At 38.7% G+C, this 25,598-nt stretch overlaps 1 protein-coding gene across 1 annotated transcript; it reads left to right on the forward strand.

The window, feature by feature from the left end:
- Positions 1–1,095: 1,095 nt before the first annotated feature.
- Positions 1,096–24,296, forward strand: cmas (CMP-sialic adic synthetase). The gene is given in 8 exon segments (NM_001126308.1): positions 1,096–1,252; positions 11,427–11,579; positions 12,843–13,001; positions 13,607–13,745; positions 15,149–15,336; positions 16,493–16,579; positions 18,775–18,912; positions 24,097–24,296. Coding segments are annotated over 8 exon segments (1,221 nt in total).
- Positions 24,297–25,598: the final 1,302 nt, after the last annotated feature.

The raw sequence follows: 25,598 nt of genomic DNA on the forward strand, positions 1-25,598 counted from the left end.
ATAGGAGGAGGAGGAGGAGGCGGATTGAGGAGGAGATAGGAGAATACCGATCGAAGCCAGAAGAAGAAGAAATGAATCTAAAGTACTGAAAGATGAGGCGGAGTAGGAAAAGGACAGAAGTAGAAGGAGGATAGGAGGAGGAGGCCGGAGGAGGATCGAGGAGGAGGAGGATCGAGGATCGAGGACGGGAGGAGGAGGTCTCGAGGGGGAGGAGGAGGAGGAGGAGGAGGAGGAGGAGGAGGAGGAGGAGGAGGAGGAGGAGGAGGAGGAGGAGGATGAGGAGCCTAGGAGGATGAGGAGTCTAGGAGGAGGAGGAGCCGCCCGTTAGAACGAGAGAGATAGAGAAAGAAAAACAAAATGGGATCTAATAAAATGCTCATAATATGAGAACATGAAGAAATTAGAAAAATAGGCCTATTATATAGCTCCGGGGGGGGGGGGGCGGGGTTGTGCTGCAATGGGACGCCTTTTCTTCAGGATATAGCTACCATACAAGGACATGGAATAAACAACCGAAAGAAATTCAATAGGAAGGGGGAGAAAAATCCAATGAGTATGAAAAGGTAGAAAAAATAATAAGGATGCTGAGATAAACACCAACCCCAACCCACCACAACCACTTATCAATGCCACCCCCCCCCCCTCCAAGCTCGAGCTCAAAGTCTTTTATATTGTATACAGAGATACTTTATTGTACAATACTTCTGTAGTATATTAGATGTGTATGTTCATAGTACTACTACGTAGAAGGTCCATGGTATGTTCCTTGAAATCGTGTAAAAAAAAAAGAAGTGAATTCTTTGAAATGCTAAAGTATGGTGAATACGAGCTTATTGTAGACTTGAAGCTCAAATAGATATTGAATGCTGTAAAATTCACCATGAGTTTAACCTTTTAATAAGATTTAGTTGCATCCGTAGTTACTACTCATGTACTACGTGTTTAATGGGCCTGAATAACCCCTCTTTGTAATTGCACTTTCATGATTCCGCGAGCGAGCTTACGTGACGAAGACGAAGTGTTTTTCATTGTACTCTTTGGAGCTGTAGTTTTAAAACCTTTTCTATCCGGATCCCTGAAAACAAAACCATCACAATGTCAGATTCTGGTGATTCAAACCGCAAATCTGGACATTTTGCCTGCTTGATTCTCGCTCGCGGTGGAAGCAAAGGCATAAAATTAAAGAACATCAAAGCGTTAGCTGGACAACCCCTCATCGCGTGGGTGCTTCGCGCCGCCATAGATTCGGGAGGTAAGTGCTCTAGCGCTCCGTAGGTACAGTAGGTGTGCCGATGACACGCCTCCAGCTCCAGTCTGAGAGTCAGACTCACTCAGTGCTAGAGGCAGAGCCATAAATTTAGTCGATACGTATTCTAGAAATGGTGTCAACGCCCATGGCCATCACTATGAACATGACAGACAATGAAAGCGGACAAAATATACAGTTCCTCAGGTAGACAAATGGACATCCCTTCACTGCTATTATGTAAAATGTGTAGAACAGGTGTCACATGCATATTCACCTGTTCTACACATTTTTACATAATAGCAGTGAAGGGATGTTCTTTTGTCTACCTGAGGAACTGTATATTTTGTCCGCTTTCATTGTCTGTCATGTTCATAGTGCATATGGTACTGTGGCTGTAACAACTTGCAACTGCATTGAAATAGCATATTCATTGTTTGTGTACACACCCACACCCACTTTCAGGTTTAATCCTAAGTACAATGTGAATGTTGTCTTGTAAATGTATGCTGGAGGTGGAAACTGTATGGAAGTCACAGTGGTGATTGATTGGCACTGCATTCCATTCCATTGGCATTAGACCATTTCGGTATTGTATTCAAATTCAATGCATAAATCGTTGTGAAGTCAAGCGCCCATTTACCATTACAAACGATTTCATTCAACTATTGAGAATAAATGCATTTTAATTTGCATTCTGACAATTGAAATAAAATTATTTGTAACAAGATTTGTGTGTTAAATTTGATTACATTATGAAAATGGCATATTATTACAGATAATCATGATAATGTCAATGAAGCTCATGATTTGTGGAGTGAATGCATGAGTAGTGGACGTGGTGGTGTATTGTGGACGAGAATGCCACCTCACTCTCTTTGTGGATTACGAATATGTTATGAATATGATTCTTTATAAGGTGGTGTATAGTCTCCACTGTCTAAGCGTCATTTACTCCTAATGCACACAGTAGCAGTTTTAATATCACAGATAATCCAGTCTGCGGTGAAGAGAAAAACAAAAAGGAGATGAAGAAGAAAAAGAGGATGAGAGGGAAAAGTAAGAAGAAAAAAGAAGAAGAAGAAGAAGAAGAAGAAGAAGAAGAAGAAGAAGAAGAAGAAGAAGGAGAAGGAGGAGGAGGAGGAGGAGGAGGAGGAGGAGGAGGAGGAGGAGGAGGAGGAGGAGGAGGAGGAGTAGGAGGAGGAGGAGGAGGAGGAGAAAATAATTAAACGAAATCAGTGTTAGTAAGATTGAATTAAATCTAACCCTGAGATGAGATGACGTGATAATAATGATGATGATGATGACGAAAAGGATGCTAAAAGCAAAAGTACCATAGCAAATAAAATTAGTCTGAATGTTCAGAAATATATTTTTCTGAATGAGATCAATGTTATGGTAAATGATTTTCTATCACATCACTAGGCAGAAGGCTGAGAATCAAATTGCTTCAACAATATTGTAGTGCAAAATATGGACAAGTTTAAACAAAAATAGAAGTGGACATGATCATGTACATAAAGTAGATTTAATTGTCAATGTTCATGTACATGTATGTATTTTTATACACTTTTTATTTGTGGAATACAGAATATTGAGATGCATTGCCCTATGTCATTGTCTGTGATATGGTATGATAGTGCAGCGGCTTAGTAAGAAAATTGTGCACTTTTTGAGAAAAGCATGAAACTTCCAGCATAGTTTGCTTTCACCATAAGATTTATTTTCAGATGTGGAGGGAAGTCAGATTTGACCTCTGATAACCCTGAGAGGTCAAATCCAAAATGGCCACTAGTCCGCATGGTCTAATGTACAAACACGCTTAACTTTTGAACCAAATACACCAGAAAAACGTTTAAGGTGTCATTTCCAACTAACTTGGGGATGCCAATTCATTTGGTAATACTTTTGAGATCACCTGAACTCAGGGTTTTGCATTTAGGTCAAGGTCAAGGTCAAAATTGACTAGAAATAGCAAGTTTTGAATAGTTACAAAAGGTTAAATCTCATTTATTTGTCATTTGTTCTCAAATTTATTTAGGAATGGTTCACCTGCATATTCCGCCACCTTAATCTTTTTCAGGTAGTTTATTTCACAGTTTGATTTGACCTCTGATGACCCTGAGAGGTCAAATCCAAAATGGCTGCCAGTCCGCATGGGCTAATGTACAAACGCGCTTAACTTTTGAACCAAATACACCAGAAAAACGTTAAAGGTGTCATTTCCAACTAAATTGGGGATGCCAATTCATGTGGTAATACTTTCGAGATTGCCAGAACTCAGGGTGTTGCATTTAGGTCAAGGTCAAGGTCAAAATTGACTAAAATAGCAAGTTTTGAATGGTTACAAAAGGTTAAATCCCCATTATATGTCATTTGTTCTCCCCTATGTTCTTAAATTTATTAAGGAATGGTTCCCCTGCCGAGTCCTCTACCTTAATCCTTTTCAGTTAGTTTATTTCACAGTTTGATGTGACCTATGATAACCCTGAGAGGTCAAATCCAAAATGGCAGCCAGTCCGCATGGTCTAATGTACATGTACAAACGTGAACTTGAACCAAATAGTCTAGAAAAACGTTTAAGGTGTTATTTCCAACTAACTTGGGGATGCCAATTCATTACGTAATACTAAGAGATCGCCAGAACTCAGGGATTTGCAATAAGGTCAAGTTCAAGGTCATATTAGGTCAAAAAAGTGATGTTTTCTTTTTTTTAAAATAAACTTTGCCTCTATTTTGACACTTAAGGGGTCATTATTTTATAAATTAATAAAAAGACCCGTGTACAACCACTTTGACCATCCAGGGCAAAATTGTATATAGCTGCTTATCGGCTGGTTCTGTGCTAATGTATGAGTTTCTACTTCATAGCACTGCTAACCGTAAGCACACGAAAGTGGATTAACCTTACGCTGCTTACTGGACGAAAATGAATTTCGTAACAATGCACATTCATTGTGAACGCACAAGGTGGATGCCTTGTTTTCTTACTAACCAAATTCGTCTGCTACAGTTATAGCACGAAAATTTGCAAAAAAGCTATTCCAAATACGACCTAAAACCTGTTCATTACCACAGCTATAGATATCCACATGTATTTAGCACTGTCCACAACTTATGTATATCCTAATGGTAACGATCAAAATCTAACAGTCTCCAGAACAAGAGCACAATATTCAGTGCATCCTTTCTTGCAATTTCTAGAAATGGATTCCCTATCTCTTTCAGTACTGTCAGAACTTCCCATCCTCAAGAATGCTAACTGCACTCCAGGTTGCTGGTCATGGTGATGTTGTCTAGTGTTAGCAGAACCGTTATTTTGCTTTATGGCCTGTTCCTCAAACTCTGTAGGGATCCTTTAAATTACTTAGAACCAAATAAAACCCAAAGTAACTTAAAGAACATCTTACCAGTATTACTGAGCAGTAATGGAAAGGAGCAGTTTTCCTGCCTTGAATTGAGATTTTTGCCGTATACTGCCTAGCTGCCAGGGCTCAAATTAATTGTTTGTCCACGGGGGCTCTTCCCCCCCCCCCCCCCCCCCCCAAAAAAAGAGCCCCCGTGAGAAGGCTCACGGGGCTCTTTTATTACTGACGGGGGCTCTTTTTTTATACAAATATCCATTGAATTGGTACCTACACTGTATGATACTCCTCAATTATTTGCTATTTTTTCATTATCATTTCAATCAGCATTTTCCCTCTTAGAAATTTACAAGCTACATAGCTGTTACTGGCCTGTGTATATAATATATACATCTTTATGATGTCTTTAACGTGACATATCTTCTTCTCCCCTTGCAAACGTAAAAGTAAACAAGGTCATTAAAAGGGATTAAGCGACAATTAATGATTATGATTCAAATTGATGCGAATATTTGTTTGAATAAGCACTGCTATTCACCCAAATCTTCTTTGTAAAAACAACTTTTCTCTCTCTCTCTCTCTCTCTTTATTTTAATCATGCATTATCAACTACATATAAAGCAGCAACCAAAGGGGGCCGGGGGGGGGGGGGGGGGGGGGGGGGGGGGGGGGGGGGGGGGGGGGTGGGGGGAGGGGGTTAAACCCCTAACCCCCCCCCCCCCCCCCCCCCCGCGTAGATCTGCCCATGTTACCATATCATTCAACGACATTTTGGTCTTCCTCTTCTCCTCAAAAGGGACTTTTCGATTTGCGTGGACGTGGACGTGTTACGTCCTTTTAAGGCACTGGCAGTCACATGTGACGTCCTTTTAAGCACTGGCAGTGCCTTAAAAGGAGGTCACACGTTGCAGTCCACGTTCTCATCGTGCAAATCTAAAAGTCCCTAATATTGATTTACTGGTCGAGGTTCATTATTTGCTGACAACGAAAAACTTCTCCAGGCCATGACCATGTTTCTGCCCTTGCGAGATCGCCTCCAGCTCCAGCAAACGCAGCGCTACTAACGGCGCAGTAGGCCTATAACCACTGCTGACGGCGGCACTGCACTGCGAGCTGAATCGGTAATACTAGGCCTACTCATAAAACGAGAAATCTTGCATGCTAATCTTAGTTCCATTTCATTGGTTTAAGGTTTGAAAATTGAAACTCAATATTGTGTTAAAGTTATAACAGAAAAGATAATCTTTATTTTATAATTCTACCGGGGCGATTTTTAATTTTGCAATTGCCCCCGTGAGCAACCTGACGGGGGCGATTATGTAGCTCACGGGGGCGAATCGCCCACCGCCCCCGTGTATTTTGAGCGCTGCTAGCTGCCCACTGACCATGCTATATGCAAATGGTCAGTTACAAGACAAATAATGGTTTGGTGCTATAATTAGTGAAATAAACTAACTGATTATGATGAAGACTATGCAGGGGAACCACTCCTAAAGAAATTTGAGAACATAAGGGGACAAAAAAATGAGAAAACTTTTTGTAAACATTCAAAACTTGCTATTTTTTAGTCAATTTTGACCTTGATCTTGACTTAATGCAAAAGCCCCGAGTTCTGGCGTACTAAAAAGTATTACCAATTGAATTGGCATCCAAAGTTAGTGGGAAATGACACCTTAAACGTTTTGCTGGACTATTTGGTTCAAAAGTTAAGCGTGTTTGTACAATTATTAGACCGTGCTGTGGACTGGCGCCATTTCTTATTTGACCTCTCAGGGTCATCAGAGGTCAAATCGAAATGTGAAATAAACTAACTGAAAGGGATTAAGGTGGGGGACTATGCAAGGGAACCACTCCTAAAGAAATTTGAGGACATAAGGGGACAAAAAAATGGGAAAACATTTTGTAACTATTCAAAACTTGCTATGTTTTAATCAATTTTGACCTTGACCTTGACCTAAATGCAGAGCCCCGAGTTCTGGCGATCTCAAAATTATTACCAAAATGAATTGGCATCCCCAGGTTAGTTGAAAATGACACCTTAACGTTTTTCTGGACTATTTGTTCATGAGTTAAGCGTGTTTGTACAATTATAATAATAATAATAATAACTTTTACTTATATAGCGCTTTTCATAAAACATTTATATCAAAGCGCTTTACAATATTGATACAATTAAAACTTAACAGAGTAATGACAAGAAAACAAATGAATGAAAGTGAAATTATGAAACATAAGATAACAAGGTAAGGTAACAATATAAGAACTAGGTAACAATTTAAGAACTAGGTAACAATTTAAGAGCTAGGTAGAATATGCCTTTTCATTAGATAGGTTTTTAATTTTGATCTAAACAAAGTAATATCAGAGATGGAACGAATGGAGGCTGGGAGAGAATTCCACAGACGTGGAGCAGAGCATGAAAAGGACCTATCACCAAAGTATTTTGTTTTTGCTTTTTTAACGGTCAAGAGAGTTTGATTTGCAGAACGAAGGGGCCTATTGGGTGTGTATAATTGAATCAGTTCAGAAAGATAATTTGGGGCATGACCATGAAGAGACTTGAAGGTTAAAAGAAGAACTTTGAACTGGATGCGAAATTGAATGGGGAGCCAATGCAATTGTTTAAGGGTTGGTGTAATATGGTCATGTTTTTTGGTGAGAGACACTAGACGTGCTGCAGAGTTCTGGATTCTTTGCAGCGTGGCCATATCTTTTTCCGGAATTCCATGGAGCAAGCTATTACAACTGTCAAGGAGTGAACTGATAAATGCGTGGACGAGGATTTCAGTGGATGACTTGGAAAGGAATTTACCAATTTTACCAATTTTTCTCAGGGCGAAGGATGCTTTACGACAGATACTATTTACATGGGGGTGCATTGAAAGGTTTTGATCAAACGTGACACCTAAGTTAACAACTGTTTTGGAGGAATTTACAGAACCATTTGTTATTTGAATCGGAGGGAGTTCTATTGTATTTCTTCTTCGGTGAGAAAACAGGTGGAGCACTTCCATCTTGTTGTCGTTCAAGAGAAGAAAGTTTTCAGTCAACAGGAGCGAATGGCATGTAGACAATCTTCCAGTTTCTGCAACATTTGAAGAATTTGTCCAGACTTAACAGTAATATAAAGTTGAGTGTCGTCGGCATATATCATCGAGGAGAAACCGTGGGAATGAATGATGTCCTCTAAGGGTGTCGAATAACATGTAAAAAGTACAGGGCCGACGACGGAGCCTTGTGGCACCCCCCACCTAAGCAGAGTAGGATCGGATCGTGAGCCATCGATGATCACTTGTTGGTATCGTCCAGTGATGTAAGATTTAAACCACTTGGTAGCAGTTCCAGAGACGCCAAAACGTGTTTCCATCCTGGATATAAGAACACAGTGATCGACAGTGTCGAAAGCTGATGTTAAGTCTAACAGTATGAGAATCGCATCATCTCCAGTATCCAAAGCACGAAGTATATCGTCTTGGACTCGAAGTAACGCAGTTTCCACGCTGTGATTTTTACGATAGGCAGACTGTCGGGATGCGAGAAGGGAATTTGCAGTAAGGTATTCAGTAAATTGATTTGAGACTACTCGTTCTACTACCTTGCCCAAAAATGGCAAATTTGAGATTGGTCTAAAGTTTCTCAAATTTTCTGCATCCAAAGATGGTCGTTTGAGGGTGGGATGAATCAAAGCAGACTTGAGTGCTGAAGGGAAAACTCCACATTCTAGCGAGTTGTTGATTATGTCCGTGATGGCCGGAACCAGAAGCTCTATACATTGGCTAAGAATGGGTGCTGGTAGGGGATCTAAGTCACATGATTTCATTTTATGTGACTTGATGATCTTCAGTACATCTGCTTGGGAAACTGGCGCAAACTTATCAAGATGATGGTCACTGACTTCCACTTCAGCGATGTTGGAAGACGAAGAAAATGAAGATCTCAATAGATGAATTTTATTGTCAAAAAACTTTGAGAACTTTTGAGTGATTTCAGCACTGGACTGATATGAGGGCAGTGATTTAGAAGGCTTTTCAGCTGTCATCCTGTCAATCACATTAAACAGTTGTTTGCTGTTGCTAGTGGATATGAGTTCGTGGAGATGCTGACTCCTAAAGCTATTGACTAGCTGGTTATATTCTCTCGTTGCTTTCTTCAGGTCGTCAGATACTACTGTTGTAGATGAACACCTGATCTTTTTCCACCGCCTTTCCCTTGCACGAAGAGCTTGTTTAGCCTTCCGGATTTCATGGTTGTACCAAGGAGCATAGGGACGCAGTTTCACTTTCCTTTGCTTGACTGGTGCGTGACGATCAAGATTTGACGCAAGAGAGTTATTGAAAACATCTACCTTCTGGTCAATGTCCATTTCTTCCAGGCTAGTAACTGCTTCAAAGGACTGGGTGATATCTAACTTGAATTGATCAATATCGAGTTCACGTAACTTACGAGCATGAACGATTTTAGTCGTTATTGGTGGTCTCATGAAGGGGAGTGAAAAGATGATCGCCGAGTGATCAGATGGCAAAGTCTGAGTTACCACAATGTCCCTGATTGACTGATCAGTTTCTCTCATGATGACCAGGTCAAGAGTGTGTCCTTTAATATGAGTAGGCTGGGATATGAGTTGACTCAAACCAGCCGACTCCAGTAGGTCTTTAAAGTTATTTGCATCTGCATTTGTTTTATTGTCAACGTGAATGTTGAAATCCCCTAAAATAACCACCTGATTTATGAGCAAGTTGACCGATTCTAGTAGTTCTGAGAACTCCACCAGGAAACGTCCAAATGACTGCATGGCCCCGCGAGCATGATGGAGGTCTATAGATTACAAAGAGTGAAAGGCTTCTTTGATCATTGGACTGGCCAGAGCGTATTAGACCATGCGGCGGACTGGCGGCCATTTTTTATTTGACCTCTCAGGGTCATCAGAGGTCAAATCAAAATGTGAAATAAACTCACTGAAAGGGATTAAGGTGCGTAAATTCCTAAAGAAATTTGAGAACACAAGAGAGAACAAATGACAAATAAATGGGAAAACTTTTTGTAACCATTCAAAACTTGCTATTTTTTAGTCAATTTTGACCATGACCTTGACCTAAATGCAAAACCCTAAGTTCAAGCGATCTCAAAAGTATTACCAAATGAATTGGCATCCCCAAGTTAGTTGGAAATGACACCTTAAACGTTTTTCTGGACTATTTGGTTCAAAAGTTAAGTGTGTTTGTACATTAGAGATTAGACCATGAGGAATAGCGGCCATTTTGGATTTTACCTCTCAGGGTCATCAGAGGTCAAATCTGACTTCCCTCCACATCTGAAAATAAATCTTATGGTCTAAACTAACTATGCTAGAAGTTTCATGCTTTTCTCAAAAAGTGCACAATTTTCATTATATTAGGAGCTTATCCGCTGTACTATGATATTGAAGCCCTAAAAAGTTTTACCATACTCATATTTTCCAATAGACTGTAATGTTATAAAAATGTTAGGAAGACAAAAAATGAAATTTCGATTCGATCGGCTTGTAAAAGTCATGGGATTCCTGACTGACCTAAAGGTTTATAATTATGATTGCAGCATCAGCTAAACCCAGGATTTTGTTTAGAATCTGAGGCAAAGATACCCAATCCCTTTAAATATTGATTGAAATAACAGCCTACATGTACGTACTGTATGCATTATACATATGGTTATTGATCATGCTGACAACGAAACTTCCACAAATTCAAGTTGTTGACTCAGCTGTGTTAAATTCATGCATGTCGATTGAAATTGTATTATCCTTAAAACAGGATTTTCAGCGAACAATACCGTTATCTCTGTCAGTATCTTAACCTTGTGAATTTCTTAATAGTCCTATACATTTACATGACATATGTACATGTACTACAATTTCATTTCATTTCATTTCATTTCATTTCATTTCACTTAGATCTTTCCTCAGGAATGTTATTGCTACAATTGTTTAAACTATTATATACATGTAATATATATATATATATATATATATATATATATATATATATATATATATATATATATATATATATATATATATCATGTACATGTACATGTACGTTTAACCCAGGGGAGTCTTATCAGTATTAATACTGTCTTCCCCTAAGGCTAAGGGCCCTTCTCCAATCGTATTATTAAGTAATAAGTAAAAGTGCATTATTCCTTTGTAGTTCAGGATATTTCTTTCATATTTGGGTCTGTAATTTGTCTACAACATTATGGGCAAATAGTCTTTACCCATAAACAAAAATCAGTTCATGTTGAGCCTAAATGTACATGTATTGCCTACATTGTACATTACTTTTTTTATCAATCTGTTGCTAAGAACTAGACAATATTTATGTGTTATCATATCTTATTTTTGACATGACATAACTGCATTTTTTCATGAGATCAATGTGTGCAAAATCATAACAAATATTTTGTTTGCTCAAAACCTTTTGTTTGTGGGAGCTCTATGGGGATTTCCCATTGCAAAAAGCATTCCTTGCAAAATTGTTAATGTACATGCATGTTCAGTTGATTATTCTTTAAAGTGAATCTCTTTTGTGTTTTCCATACCCTTCTGCTGCCCCTGCCCCAGGGAGTGGAGAATGTTTATACATTGTGTGCAGGTAAGCCTGAATCCGATGACCGGGGTAATAATAACATCTGTAAAGCGCTTTGAGAGGGCCTGCGGTCCTGAAAAGCGCTATATAAGATGGAACTATATTGTATTATTATTATTAACTGAACTCTTTTAACAAATCCATGTATCTTTGAAATAATAATTTGGCAATTGGTTTTGATGTTTCCTTCAGAATTTGACAGCGTCTGGGTGTCAACAGATCATGCTGACATTGCCAGGATATCCAAGGAATGGGGTGCCCAGGTACACATGAGAAGCCCCCATACTGCCCGGGACCAAGCCACCTCCATCGAGGCTATGCAAGAGTTTCTCAAGGAACATCCAGGTATTGAAGATTGTCCATGAAAGCTCTTGTTTAAATGTAATCTTGAGGAAAAAGAAAACAAACGAACAAAAACAAGTTAATAAAGAAACAAAATAAAAAGACTAAGTGAAAAGAAAACCCCAATTACTTTAAATCATTCATGTTCGATGCAAATGCACAGTCGTCTAATATTAGGAAGGTACATATAGGTAGGTATATAGGGAGGGAGGCAGGGTGGGGGAGCAGACCTGCCGACCAGTACAATTTAGTCATATTTCGTACATTTTTTAGAAGCACATCCCACAGTATGATTTTCCTCAGAAAAATAATATTTTCCAAAAACAAAAAACAAAACAATTTTATTTTTTGTTATTTAAAAAAAAAGTATTTTATGTGTGTGTGTGTGTGTGCCATTTTGAATAGCAAAATACCCATTCTGTCCTGTAAAGTATCCTCCAAGCATCTCACATGGGCAATTTGGGGATGTTCATTGGTTCATCGAACACACCAGTCGTGACGAAATCATGCATATTCAACCAATGATCCATAACAAATTTCTTCCTGTATGTTGGAACTGTAAGAGGCATTGATCCACGTAACAGTCTGTGTTTATTTTTAAGAATACAACTTTTGGGATTAAAGAGTACAGTTTTTGAACTCCAGAGGTTGGCAGGTTTGGGGGGAGGGAGGGATGGAGGGAGGAAGGGGGAAGGGAGGGAGGGAGGGGGAGGGGCAGGGAGGGAGGAAGGGGGAGGGAGGGAGGGAGGGAGTATTATTTTTGGCCTTTAATGATAGCCTGCCTTTTTGCTCCCTGACATCATTGTTCATGATGCCACATAGGGATATGCACATACAGGCAGTTTAGTTCTCTCTAGTTTCCAGAGCTTTTTTGCAGATTTCCAAAGCTGAATTGCACACCACTCCCTTGACCCTTTCCCTTGCCTACCTTATGTCCCACCACGGCACTAATGTCCTTGTGCAAGACATTGATCTACATTTGCCACTCTTCACCCCGGTGTCGAATGTGTACCTGGTAGGATGCGAAAGCTAATGTGCTTTCATTAGCAAGTGTGCACTTGTAAAATGACGCCTGGCTGGAATGCTCCCCAGGGAGTAGAGGATGTGCATACATTGTGTGCGGGAAAGCCTGAATCCGATGACCGGGGTAATAATGTATATATCTGTAAAGCGCTTTGAGAGGGCTTTCGGTCCTGAAAAGCGCTAAGAACTAGCTAATATTACTATATTATGATGATTCTTATTTTGCTTTATTTCACTGACCAGAGGTCAAGTTTGTAGCCAACGTCCAGTGCACATCTCCTTGCCTACATCCATCCCACCTCCAGAGGACCTGTCACATGATCAGAAACCTGGGCTACGACTCGGTGTTTGCCGTCAACAGGAGGCACCTCTTCCGATGGACAGAGACCCCTATAGACCAAGGTGGGCAAAACAAATATCTATGTGAAAATTTGCATCGGGAAGATATGAAATGGAAATGAAAATGAAATTTAAACTTTCACAGTTGAGTGGTTTCTATGTTGACTGGAAATGTCCAAGCGCAAGTGTGCTGTGGTAAGTCATTTTCTATTTCCTTCTTCTTCTTCTTCATCTTCGTTTTATTATTATCATTTTCCTTATAATCATTAGAAGTATCATTATTTTTATTATTATTATTGTAATTATATTGTTATAACTATTGTCATAATTATTATTATTATTAAGGTTGATAATGTAACCCATAAGTATTGGCGTATACTGCAAGGTTTACAAATCGTGGAAGTGATATATGAAATTGGCCCAGTCTTGCTAAATCTTACATGCTCTGTACTCAGAAATATGTATAATGGGACTACACAAAATGTGGCAGGAAATTGTGGTCCACAACTGTTACTGTTACTTGTCTTATTTCAAATATGAGGGCATTTGAAGAGCTATCCTTTTCTGGAGACATTTTTTTATTATTGTTATTACTCTTGGTATTATCATTATTATTATTATTATCACTAGCATAATTATTATTGTCGTTATTATTATTACTATTGCAGCTGTGAGTACAAAGGCTGAGAACCTCGACCCTGCTAAGAGGCCACGCAGGCAGGACTGGGCCGGCGAGCTGTATGAGAATGGATCCTTCTACTTTGCAACAAGAGAACTCTTGATGGCTGGACTCTTCCAGGGTGGAAAGTAGGTGAAGTCTAGAATATTATAGATATATCGACTGCTATGAGAGGTCTGGCTGTTTTTATAGGCTCAAGGGGATGTTGCATCCTGCCATGTCTCGAGGCGCGCCAGCAGTCAATATGTCTTTTATATACCAAATTGACACAAAAATCTACCACGAATTCTTACCTTGTCCTTTTCTTGAGTTAAGATTGTTAAAACATCACAGAAAATCTGAGACACTGTCTGTTAATCTTCGCTGGAAAGATGACTGAAAGGGAATCGCAGACAAAAAGCACTTTATGGTATCAGCGCTCACACAAAGTAAGTTTTAACACATAAACCAATAGGGATCTCATCAAAATTTTACTATTTTCCCGTATCCGGAATCTTTAGGGAATCTCACTCATGAACTACATGTACACTGTATTAACCGTTAAGGGCATGGCTAAAATCACAACTCCAATTTGGACCAATCAGATGGCTATATTTGTAAAGAGAGGTATATAATTCACAACTTTTACCGAAATTACGCACCCCCTACCGCCAACATCATCATTTACCTTTGGTTACCTTCAAATCCTTTCCTTGACTTTTTTGAAATACATGTTATGGATAGGCTTTGTGTACTTTGGATTTCAGTAATGCTAATTTTCATGGAATTGGGAGAAATTGTATCATCCTGATGCTGTAAAAAAATTATGATGAAGAGCCACAGATATGCAGGTTACACTCGAAAGCTCTCCATTTCCACCTACGAACCAATCAGAGATGGTGTGCTTTAGCTCTGAAAGCCATCACCTATGAACAGTGCCGCATTTCAAGGAACATGTTCTGCCAAGTAGTCATTTAACACCTGGGTAGAGAGAGACAATCGTATTTAAAATGCCTTGCCTAAGAACATGTACTGGATAGAGATTTGAAACTTATTTTAAAGGGTGAAGTGAATGAATCACTCTCACACAATACTCTTACAATGAATTTCAATGTATGACTGCTTTATATGCTTGAGGAAGTTCAAAGAAAAAAAGTTCTGGTCATCCGATTGCATTGTGAAAGAAAGTGTGTGGAAGTTATTGGAAAAGGTTGATAATGTAACCCATAAGTATTGGCGTATACTGCAAGGTTTACAAATCGTGGAAGTGATATATGAAATTGGCCCAGTCTTGCTAAGTCTTACATGCTCTGTACTCAGAAATATGTATAATGGGACTACACAAAAATGTGGCAGGAAATCGTGGTCCACAACTGTTACTGTTACTTGTCTTATTTCAAATATGAGGGCATTTGAAGAGCTATCCTTTTCTGGAGACATTTTTGTATACACACGATTCCACACTAACATAAAAGGTTGAAAAAGCCCACAAATTGATTTTCACCATTCCCAGAACTCATCCTTTTCTTAATTAACTTTGTGTTTACTCTAGAGTTGGCTATTGTGAGATGCAGCCTGAGTACAGCGTGGACATCGATACCGACATCGACTGGCCCATCGCAGAGCAGCGAGTGATTAAGTTTGGCTACTTTGGCAAGACCAAGCCCCAGGGTGTCAAGCTGGTGGTCTTCGCAGCAGACGGCGTCCTCATCGACAACCAAATCAATTTTACTGCAACAGGTAATGTATAATAGCTTAAAGCCCATCTGCACTAGTTTACAGGATGGATTAGACCACCCTGCAAGGTCACTGACAGGTGGTTATCTCATCAAATCAGCTGTCACTTAACATAAGAAAAAGAGGATCTTGGGGGACCAATGGTCACCTATTAGGCATTGTTTGCTATATAGAGGGCACAAGTAGCTATAAGTAGTGCAGTGAGGCTTTAATAGCCACATTTGAGGCAATCCCACCCTTGTAATGAGTTCATTTGTATGAAAGCAGAAGGAAAAAAAAGAAGAAAGTTTTGAATAAATCGGACCAGTAATAAGAAAGTTATGAAGGTTTGAAATATGAAATAAGTAAATCTGTGTGAATCTCAAATTGGCAATTGACTTTTATCTGCAGACTGTGACTAAGATCTGGGTCTCAAGGGGAAATCCCTTGGAATTTTGTAATCGACTGTAATTATGTGTATCTAGTAGATCACAAATATGAACAATTACCGTAGATCCTAGAGAGATGACAAAATAATGTATTTGGTTACAGCAAAAATTATAAATGACCAACATTTCCTTAATCTGCATATGGCCATTTTATCTAAAAGAATGATAATGGATTGATGCTGTTGATAATGGACCAGTTCATAGTTAGCTTTGGTACAAATGACCCCCTAATACCCATGGATCTTTTACACATGGAGTGGTTCCCCTTTGTGTATTTTAGATTAATCAATGCCAAATTCTTGGATGTTCTTCATTAAAAGCTTTTGTTTGCCCTCTTGAGCAGAATACTTGCACTTGTAATCCATAGAATGTACCGTCGGTACATATATGAATAACGATTACCTAACTTTCTTGAGCATGTATCCAGTCTTCATCTCTTCCCATGCTCAGATCGTACAGTATCTACTAACTGGTTAATTGTCTTTGAGGTGTTCACACTTGTACAAGCATTGCTTTTTAGTGGACCCCTCTGGTCCAATATGTATTTCTACATTTGTTGTAAATGTTTTTAATTAATTTGTAATGTTTTGTTGGAAGCATAAATAAATTGAAATTGAAATTGAAATTGACTTAATTATAATGCCCTGACTGGAAGTCCTCTGACCATTGTCCATCAAGTAGATTACAATGCCACTAATTCACATTTCTCTTTTATAATTTTTTTTTTTTAGGAGAAGAGTTCCGTTCTTTTAGCCTGAGCGACTCCATCGGTATCAAACATCTGAGAGAGAAAGGCGTAGAAGTCAGGGTCATTGCTGGTATGTAAATACGAGGGATAACATATTGTGACCCGTGATTGGATTGGATTTGATTTTATGTTTTGTATTAAACAACCAGTTATAACAGAAAGGCATACTAAGGGTTAAAAATACTGATGATAATAATGATAAAAGTTACATTTGTATAATGCAGTCTAAAAAAGAAAACAATTCTATTTTCTTTTGACCTCACTCCTTTGCAATCTGTCGGTAGATAGGACACTGATCTTTTATGGAAGAGGCAAAATATCAAAAGCAAATATGAAAATGCTGTTAATATTCATGCTTTCTCGCAGTAAAATAATACAAGTTTTTCCATGGAGACCTTAAATTATTTCCCCATATTAGTCATCATTAACCCTATTTAGCCCGGGCTGTTTTGAAACTGCATAGCCCGGGGGGGGGGGGGGGGGGGGGGGCTTCTAAGGCCCCCCCCCCCCCCCCCCTATGATCTCGGCCGTGAAACGAACGATCGCCGCGAAAATTTGCATACATGTCAAGTGAAGTGTATAGAACACTATGGTAATTTCAATTTTTTGAAAAATTCACTCATTTGCATATTTATGGTAATTTATGCAAATAAGGTCATCAAATTCACATATTTGCCCATAAATCAGACATTATTCATATTTAAGCATTTTTTCTCACTACATATATTTGTTAGACCATTTGAAATAATAAAACAATACAAAAAATTGAAAAACCAGGGTTATTCCATATGTTATCTATTGTTTTGATAATTTCTTATGTATTTCTTTGTTTTTTTAACTTATGTATGTTATTGTTTTTGTTGTTTTATTTCATTTCCAACTATAATTCAACTATTTTGACCCCAAAATAAACACCTTAACTATAAACAAGACCAAATAACCAATGTTTATCTCTTTATTTGAAAAATGAGATTTCCATATGTTTTGTACACAAATCACAAAAATGAGCGATTTCGGGCTGACATGCAAAGACAAAGTGACACATGACTTTGTAATGGTAGGTCCGATTTTCGAAAAATTTCTTTCAAAAGATGCGCCAGACCTGAAAGAAAAAAGTCACAAAATTTCAGTGCAAGATTTTCTTGCGTTAAAAAATTATCGCGAAAAATGTCCAGGAGGGGGGGGGCTTCTAAAGCCCCCCCCCCCCCCCCGGGCTAAATAGGGTTAAGTGCCCCCTCCATTTCCACTTCAGTATGTATTTGAAATTTTGTAACAAAACCACCATCAAGGGGCATAGCATCAAGTTTGGCTGCGGGGCCACGAAGCACTGATGCAGCTAGTATACATGTATACATATTATGTACCATTGGTATTTTTGCCGAGATTCCAATTTTGTTTATTGCCAATATTTACCATCACCTTGTGTCTCTATTCCAGAGTGTGCATACTTTGTTGAGCAAACTGAACTTTGGACTTGTAGGAAATACACTTTGGTTCTGTTTACTCAATATTAGCACCTCTAGATTTTGTTTCTCCCCCGTTTGTGTATTGATTTTCTTGATTTTGGATATCTAAACTAAAATTTAGACAGGTTTGTTAAATACATGTAGTTTTTCCATGGCTGTGAAATTTTGTAAATTGTCTCAATTTGTCATATTCTCCAACTCCGCCCTTGTCGAAATTCAGCAAGAATGCTGATAAACAAAACAGACCAACATGTAAAATACATGGTTGCATCACAAAATTATTAGAAAATATGAGATATAGTACATGTATATAATAATAACTGCAACTGTACTTGGCAATAAGAGTTAAAGTCTTTTCACAAATGATGATAGCACTGTCTTGCAATTACCCGTCATATAATTAACACAAAGCTTATGTACTGTTTCGTGTTAGAAACACCTGTGCGTGAGCAATGAATTACATTTTGAAGCCATGTACCGGTACAGTGGTACAAATGTTTTAATTTGGCCAGCTGTTGTACAAAATGAGTTTTAAAAAATCCAGATGAAAGTTTGAATATCTAATATATCCTTTGACCAGACATTAATCTACTTTTGTCACTCTCCACCCAGGTGTTTAATGGGTACCCGGTAGGATGCGAACGTTATTAAATGTGGTTGGATTGGTATGTGCGCGCGTGTAAAATGGCGCCTGGCTGGAATACTACCCAAACAAATATCTGCATTAAAACTTTAAACTTGAATCTTGTACAAAGGTGAAATATTTCTGTAAATTTTGCACCCATTCTCGATCTTTCAGATGAGGAGAACGCTGTCACCACCAAATTGGCAGCTCGGCTTGGTATCGCCATGGCTACAGAAAGCAAGAACAAGGTGGATCTGCTGAATGAGTGGAGAAAAGGACTTGATTTAGATTGGAGTCAGGTCGCATATATGGGTACGTCTTAAAGGCATCGTTTAACAATGTGAAATCTGAGATGCATGACCCTACGTGTTATCAGTGTCTGTGATATGGTGTAATATTGAAGCCCTAAAAAAATTGCGCTTCAAAATGATCATGAAGTGCCTCAAAAAGTGAAAATCTTTGAGTAACTGGTTTTACCGTACTCATTTTCCCTAATAGACTGCAGTGTTAGAAAAACCATTAGTAAAACAAAAAATTAAATTTTGATTTCCAATCGTAAACATCTTGATAATCAGACAGGGTATCGGCTTGTAAAAGTCATAGGATTCCTGACTGACCTAAAGGTTTATAATTATCATTGCAGCATGAGTTAAATCCGGGATTTTGTTTCAGAATCTGAGGCAATTTACCAGGCTATAAGTATGCTTTTGTACTTTTGTCTGGGCGAATTTGCCCTTGGTATTTTTTTCTTCTGAAATCCCAACATATTATTTACAAGCAACAAAACCTGCAAAGCACTGTGAATGAAAATATATCTCTATGTTGTTGAGGGTTCCAAAGGTCATGGAAAAACCTGGAAAGCCATGAAAAATGAAGAAGAAAAAAAAGAATCTCCCAAAGTCAGGGAAAGTCATAGAAATTTCAAGGGGAGGCAGAGGCTATCACAAACATGTTATGATATATATAGCACTGCTTTGTATTCGTATGCTGCTTGGATGCTGCATCCACTTCCAAAATGGAACTCATCTGGCCTTTACGAATTCGAGGATACGGCGCCACTGACACGGTTCCAGGATACCACTGCAAATTTGCAAATTTTGTCAGCAGGCTGCCCCTCATTCTGTTTTGTGTGATAATTCTTGTGAGTTTGTATTGTGCTCTTCGTATACCGGTATTTTGCAGACCAATTATTGTGCGAAATCGTGGATATTTTGATATTTTACGAGGACAAAAATCTCACTGTGAATCATTTACACCTATCGGAAGATTACCTTCCATTGCGCCGCTACGTCAGGCGTGCTTCTTTGTTTAGACTCGCTTGATATATAGGCCTAACCATGGAGTTCAGGTACGTACTCTCAATAGTCATTCTCTGCATTGCTGCCATTAAAAGAACAGAAGGTAGAAGATTCACTATCCCATACTTGAGTGATTCTGAATGGAACGTTCACAACCTAGCTGTGAAAGATCGCACCGCTCCCCTTCATTATGATCTTGGCTCCAACATTGTTAGCCCTAAAGTGGCAGCAAACTCTTTTGTCGATATCGTGACTGAATATTTTCAGGAGCAAAATGAATTTCTCGAAAATCAAACCAACCAGATGTATATTGAACACGAACCCAAAACGCTTACTCAGGCTAGGAAACGGAAAAACCTACTACGAAAAAAAGCATTCAGCAAAGATGCAACCAAAGAGGACCAGGAAGCATTTAAACTTGCAATAAAAACAATATCGTACTTAAAGAAAAAAACAAAGGAACACAGGGACAAAAAATCTAGAGCCCACTTGGAGAAAAGATTTTGGGATAACTTCTATGATTTCTCGAAGAAAGTATGTAATGGCTCGTTACATGAAAATTCACCTCGGCCAACGTTTTCTCAGATGGAAGCAGACGAATATTTTTGTACAGCGTCCCCAATGTTATTGATCTTACGTCGTTGTCCTGGTTCCCGTACGTTAACGTGAATTCAGAAAATTACCAAAGCTTCGATATGAACTCGTTAAAACCCAAGGATGTTAAGAATGTTCTGAAACGGAAAAAAGCAAGATCAGCACCCGGTGATGATGGTCTGATGTATGGTATGCTAAAACACTTGTACTGTACCCACCACTTCCTGGCAACATTATATAATAAGATTTTGGAAAGTGGTGATCCCCCCGAAATGTGGTCCGAATCAAAAGTTGCCTTAATTTTCAAATCTGGTGAAACAACAAAACCAGAAAATTTTCGGATGATATCTTTGACGTGTTGCATTGGTAAAATATTTAATCAGATCTTATCGGAGAGAATGTCAACCTATCTCACAGCCAATGAATTCATAGATAAACGGGTCCAGAAGGCATTCATTAACGGAGTGAACGGCTGTATAGAACACAACCAAGTCGTTCATGAAATTCTGAAACATGCTCGATGTAAACAAATAACATTGCACATCACATTCTTCGACCTGGCTGACGCGTTTAGCAGCGTGAGTCATCAGCTGATCTCTACGTCATTAAGCCGTTACGCAATACCACAACCAGTAGCCCATTACATTGATGTTCTCTACTCAAGACTGAATGGCAGAGTATGCGGTCCGGGGTGGCAATCGGAACGCTTTGCTTTCAGGAAAGGGGTTTTTCAGGGAGACCCTCTATCCCCAATTGTATTTCTCATGTGCTTCAACCCAATTATTGAATATCTTGAAACCCAGAAGCAGCAATATGGTTACGATTTCGCCGGCCAAAAATTAATAACTACTCCGTATGCCGACGACTTCAACCTGATAACTGGAAATAAAAGGTATCATCAAAAACTTGTTCAAGAAGTAGATAAACTTCTCAGTAGTATGGGCTTAACAGTCTAAGCTAAGAAGTGTCGTTCCTTATCAATTTCAGGCGGTAAACCAACAGTTATTGATTTTTCCTTAGCTAGGGAACGAATTGCATCTGTACAAAATAATCCTATTAAATTTCTAGGATCTCACATTACTTTCAAGATGAAGACTTCAGAAACATATGATTTCATCCGTGATAAGGTTGATAGTACCCTCACGAATATAGATAGTGTAAACATAAAAAACGAGTATAAGCTAAGAATCCTTAATGATTATGCTCTCTCCTCTATGAGATTAACTGTACATGACCTTCATGCAACTCACCTTGGACAACTAGATACACTTCTAGACAAATACATTAAAAAGTGGATGGGCATCCCTCGGTGTGGTGCCAATATTGCTGTAGTTCATGCCCCAGGGGGGCTTAATAGTATCTCTGAACTCTACCAAACATGTCATTGCCTTGCCTACAGTAGATCGAAAGTTAAAGGCGACGAAATGGTAGTTCATGCCCTAGATCAACAACTGGCCAGAGAGGAAAACTGGACCAGAAAGTCATCTACAATCCAGGTTGCACACCAAATTCATCAAACCAGTTTACAAACGAATTGGAAAGATACTAAAAAATCAGTCAAAACGAACCTGAAAGAGGAAAGCAGGAAAAAGTGGAAAAATGAAATAGAACCTCTTCTAGTCCAGGGTGAATTCATGAAGGTACTAGAAATAGAAAACTGTGACTTGTCCTGGAAGTCCATCATCTTCAATCTACCACAAGGAGTTATGAAATTTGCAATAAATGCAGCGATTGATAGTCTGCCGAGTAATAAAAACTTGTATAGATGGGGTAAGCGAATAAATGACTTGTGTAGTTTATGTCAAGCCAAAGGTATTTTGCATCACGTATTGAATAATTGTCAGGAAATAGATACACGTGGCATGATAATAACATTGTACATAATCTGCTAAAGAGCATTAAACAGAACGGCCTTGATAGTGATCACCAAGTGTATGCTGACGTGGAAGGGGAGACAATCAGTGGAGGGATGGTTCCCCCAACCATTGTTCCAACACAACAAAGACCTGATTTATGTTTCATTCATTTTAGAAAAAAGGAAATACTAGTATTTGAGTTGACAATTCCATTTGAAACCAACATTCAACAGGCCCACCAAAGAAAGCTCGACAGGTACGCCGGACTAATACATGATATCTCAGAAGCCGGCTGGACTCCCAAATTACTGTGTGTAGAGATAGGTTCCCGAGGTTTGATAACTCCTGACAACAAGAAAAGACTTATAGATATGTTGAAAACATGTAAATGCAAAGTAAGGTATCCACAACTGAGAAATAAAATCTTGAAAACCGTACTGTTTGGGTCGTACGTTATTTTTTACAGCCTGTCGGAACGCACCTGGCAATCACAACATTACTTGGGAGTGTAAGTGGTTTAACTACTTGGTATGACTTACAATAGAGAGACCTCTTTCTCTCCCTCTCGCTCTTTCTCTCTCTCTCTTTCTTTCCCTCTTTCTTTCTTTCTCTCTCTTACCCTCACCTCTCTCTCTCTCTCTCTCTCTCTCTATCTCCCCCTCTCTCTATGGGGATAGGTTCTCGTGGTGTGATTACGCATGCTAATATATTGACAGATATGATGACGGTACCTAAATGTAAGGTGTGTCATAATTATGTAATTGGGAAAACTAATATTTCAAAAGTATATTCTGTGTGCTTATATTGTTTTTTACAGCCAATCTGAACTCACTTGGAATCACTACAACAGTTGGAGGTGTAATTACTTTAAATTAGGATACGTATGTAACTTGTTATAACGGGACCTCCCTCTCTATCTCTCCCTCTCTCTCTCTCTCCTTCTCTCTCCTTCTCTCTCCTTCTCTCTATATCTATCTCTTTCGCTCTCTCTCCCTCTTCAACTCTGTCTCTCTCTCTCTTTCTATGGAGATAGGTTCCCGTGGTTGATTACTCATTAAGAAGAGATGTATTAATGTATTATGAGGCATTGCTAACTAATAACATATAATTATTTTTGTTTTTGTTATTTTTTTAGGAATTATTAATGTTTTCATTTAAAACACTGACGTTATGATGTTCTCTTTTCTGTTTTGTTATTGTGTATTGTAATTGTTTAACCCTGCATGAGATGCATCTAATGTAATACAAATCTCTGTCCTGGGTTTTATGTCACATCTTTATTATTATGTTATATGTATACTTTCTTGAATAAAGATGAATAAACAACAACAAAGCAACAAAACCTGCAAAGCACTGTCAATGAAAATATATCTCTATGTTGTTGAGGGTTCCAAAGTTCATGGAAAAACCTGGAAAGCTATGAAAAATGAAGAAGAAAAAAAAGAATCTCCCAAAGTCAGGGAAAGTCATAGAAATTTCAAGGGGAGGCAGAGGCTATCACAAACATGTTATGATATATAGAGCACTGCTTTGTATTCGTATGCTGCTTGGATGCTGCATCCACTTCCAAAATGGAACTCATCTGGCCATTTAGAAGGGTAAAAAATGGGTCATGGAATGTCATGGAAAGTCATTCTCAAATTTCCATGGGAACCCTGATATACCATCTCAAAGTGCTGGCTGACATTTCAAAAGACCTTTTTACAAAAAAACAAAAAACAAATAAACAACCGTTGTTCTATTACCAGGTCAAGATACTCCGGACCTTGATTGCATGAAGACGGTCGGGATCGGAGGAGCGCCCGTCGACGCCCAGAACGAGATCACCACCACGGCCAAGTTTGTGGCCAAGAGCAAGGGAGGTAAGGGAGCAGTCCGGGAGTTCTGTGATCACCTGCTACTGGTGATGGAGAAGGCCAAATCTGCAGCGGAAGACAGGAAGATATAGGGTTGTACGACACTTGCTTTGGCGAAAGGTGCTCCACGGTTGATTCCAGTGGGAGCACAGTGGTGTATTAGTTAAGGTTCTTGACTCACGTACATGTACAGAAGGTCCTGGGTTCAATGCTTTCATAATGCTTATATTATTGGAGAAGGTATTTAGCCCAGATCCTTCCCTTATTTTCAGGCGTAATAAGCTATTGCCTACTGGAACCTGGTGACCCCTGTATTAAACGTATGGCTATGATTGAATTCTGTAGTCATCAGGTTAACTCGGTACATGGCATTGCTGGGGTAATAAAAATCACAGGGCCCTCAGAAAGAGCAATATTCATTCCAGGGTGGCTACCTTGGTAAAGAAGACAAAAATAAAAATTGAATGAATTACGGTATTAACCAAAATCCCAAATTCTGACCATGTCCCCACCAATATACCTAACCCCAACCCTAAACATAACATATAACTTGATTATAACCCTAACCTTAACCCTACACCTAACATATAACCCTAACCTTAAGCCTGTATTTCTGATGGAGTTGAGCAGTTGTCGCCGCAGCAAATGTCAGATCACTCAAATTAAACATGAAATGATAACCTGGAGGTTAAAAGCCTTGGTGCCCAATGTTCCTGTAAATGTAGGAGTCTTTGACAGTGTACAAGAGGGAAGTTCTAGGCCCTGCTCTAGGAAAGTTATTATCAAAAAAGAACTTACAGTGATTGATGGTACATTGTAGCTAATGAAATTACTGAAATCGTTACAATTGATTGACTTTGAGAGATTATAATAATAATAATAATATCAACTTATAAAGCGCACATATCCATTCTAAAAAGACTTGATAGCAAGTTAAAATCTGTTTCTTTTGCATCCCCATGAACACCAACTTTGATTTTAATACCTGATTTGGATGTTCCTATTTAGAAATTCATTCTAGAATTAGATGTAAGCTGTACACAAACTATGTTTGTTAGATGATTGGTACTTATCAACAGTTTGTACCTTTTAGAATGTGTGGCATACACACAAACGAAGAGCCCTATGTCATTATAACTTTATGAAAATCTTGGATGAATATATAGGGCAGAGTGATTTCTATAACAAAGGGGTAGTACACATGTCAGTCAATATATCCTTTCATTCCTTGTCTAAAATCAACATAAAAATCTTTACCAACCATTCTATAGACCTACGGATACGGAGTATGAAGAAAATAAAAAATTTCATAAAACCTTGCACACAAAACAAAAGTCGAACTTGGAATCCGTGTGGGCCTTATTCTGTGCGAGCACGTATGCGTCTGTCTAGTA

This window comes from Strongylocentrotus purpuratus, unplaced genomic scaffold (assembly GCF_000002235.5).
Source record: "Strongylocentrotus purpuratus isolate Spur 01 unplaced genomic scaffold, Spur_5.0 spur5_contig_861, whole genome shotgun sequence".
NCBI classification, from domain to species: domain Eukaryota; kingdom Metazoa; phylum Echinodermata; class Echinoidea; order Camarodonta; family Strongylocentrotidae; genus Strongylocentrotus; species Strongylocentrotus purpuratus.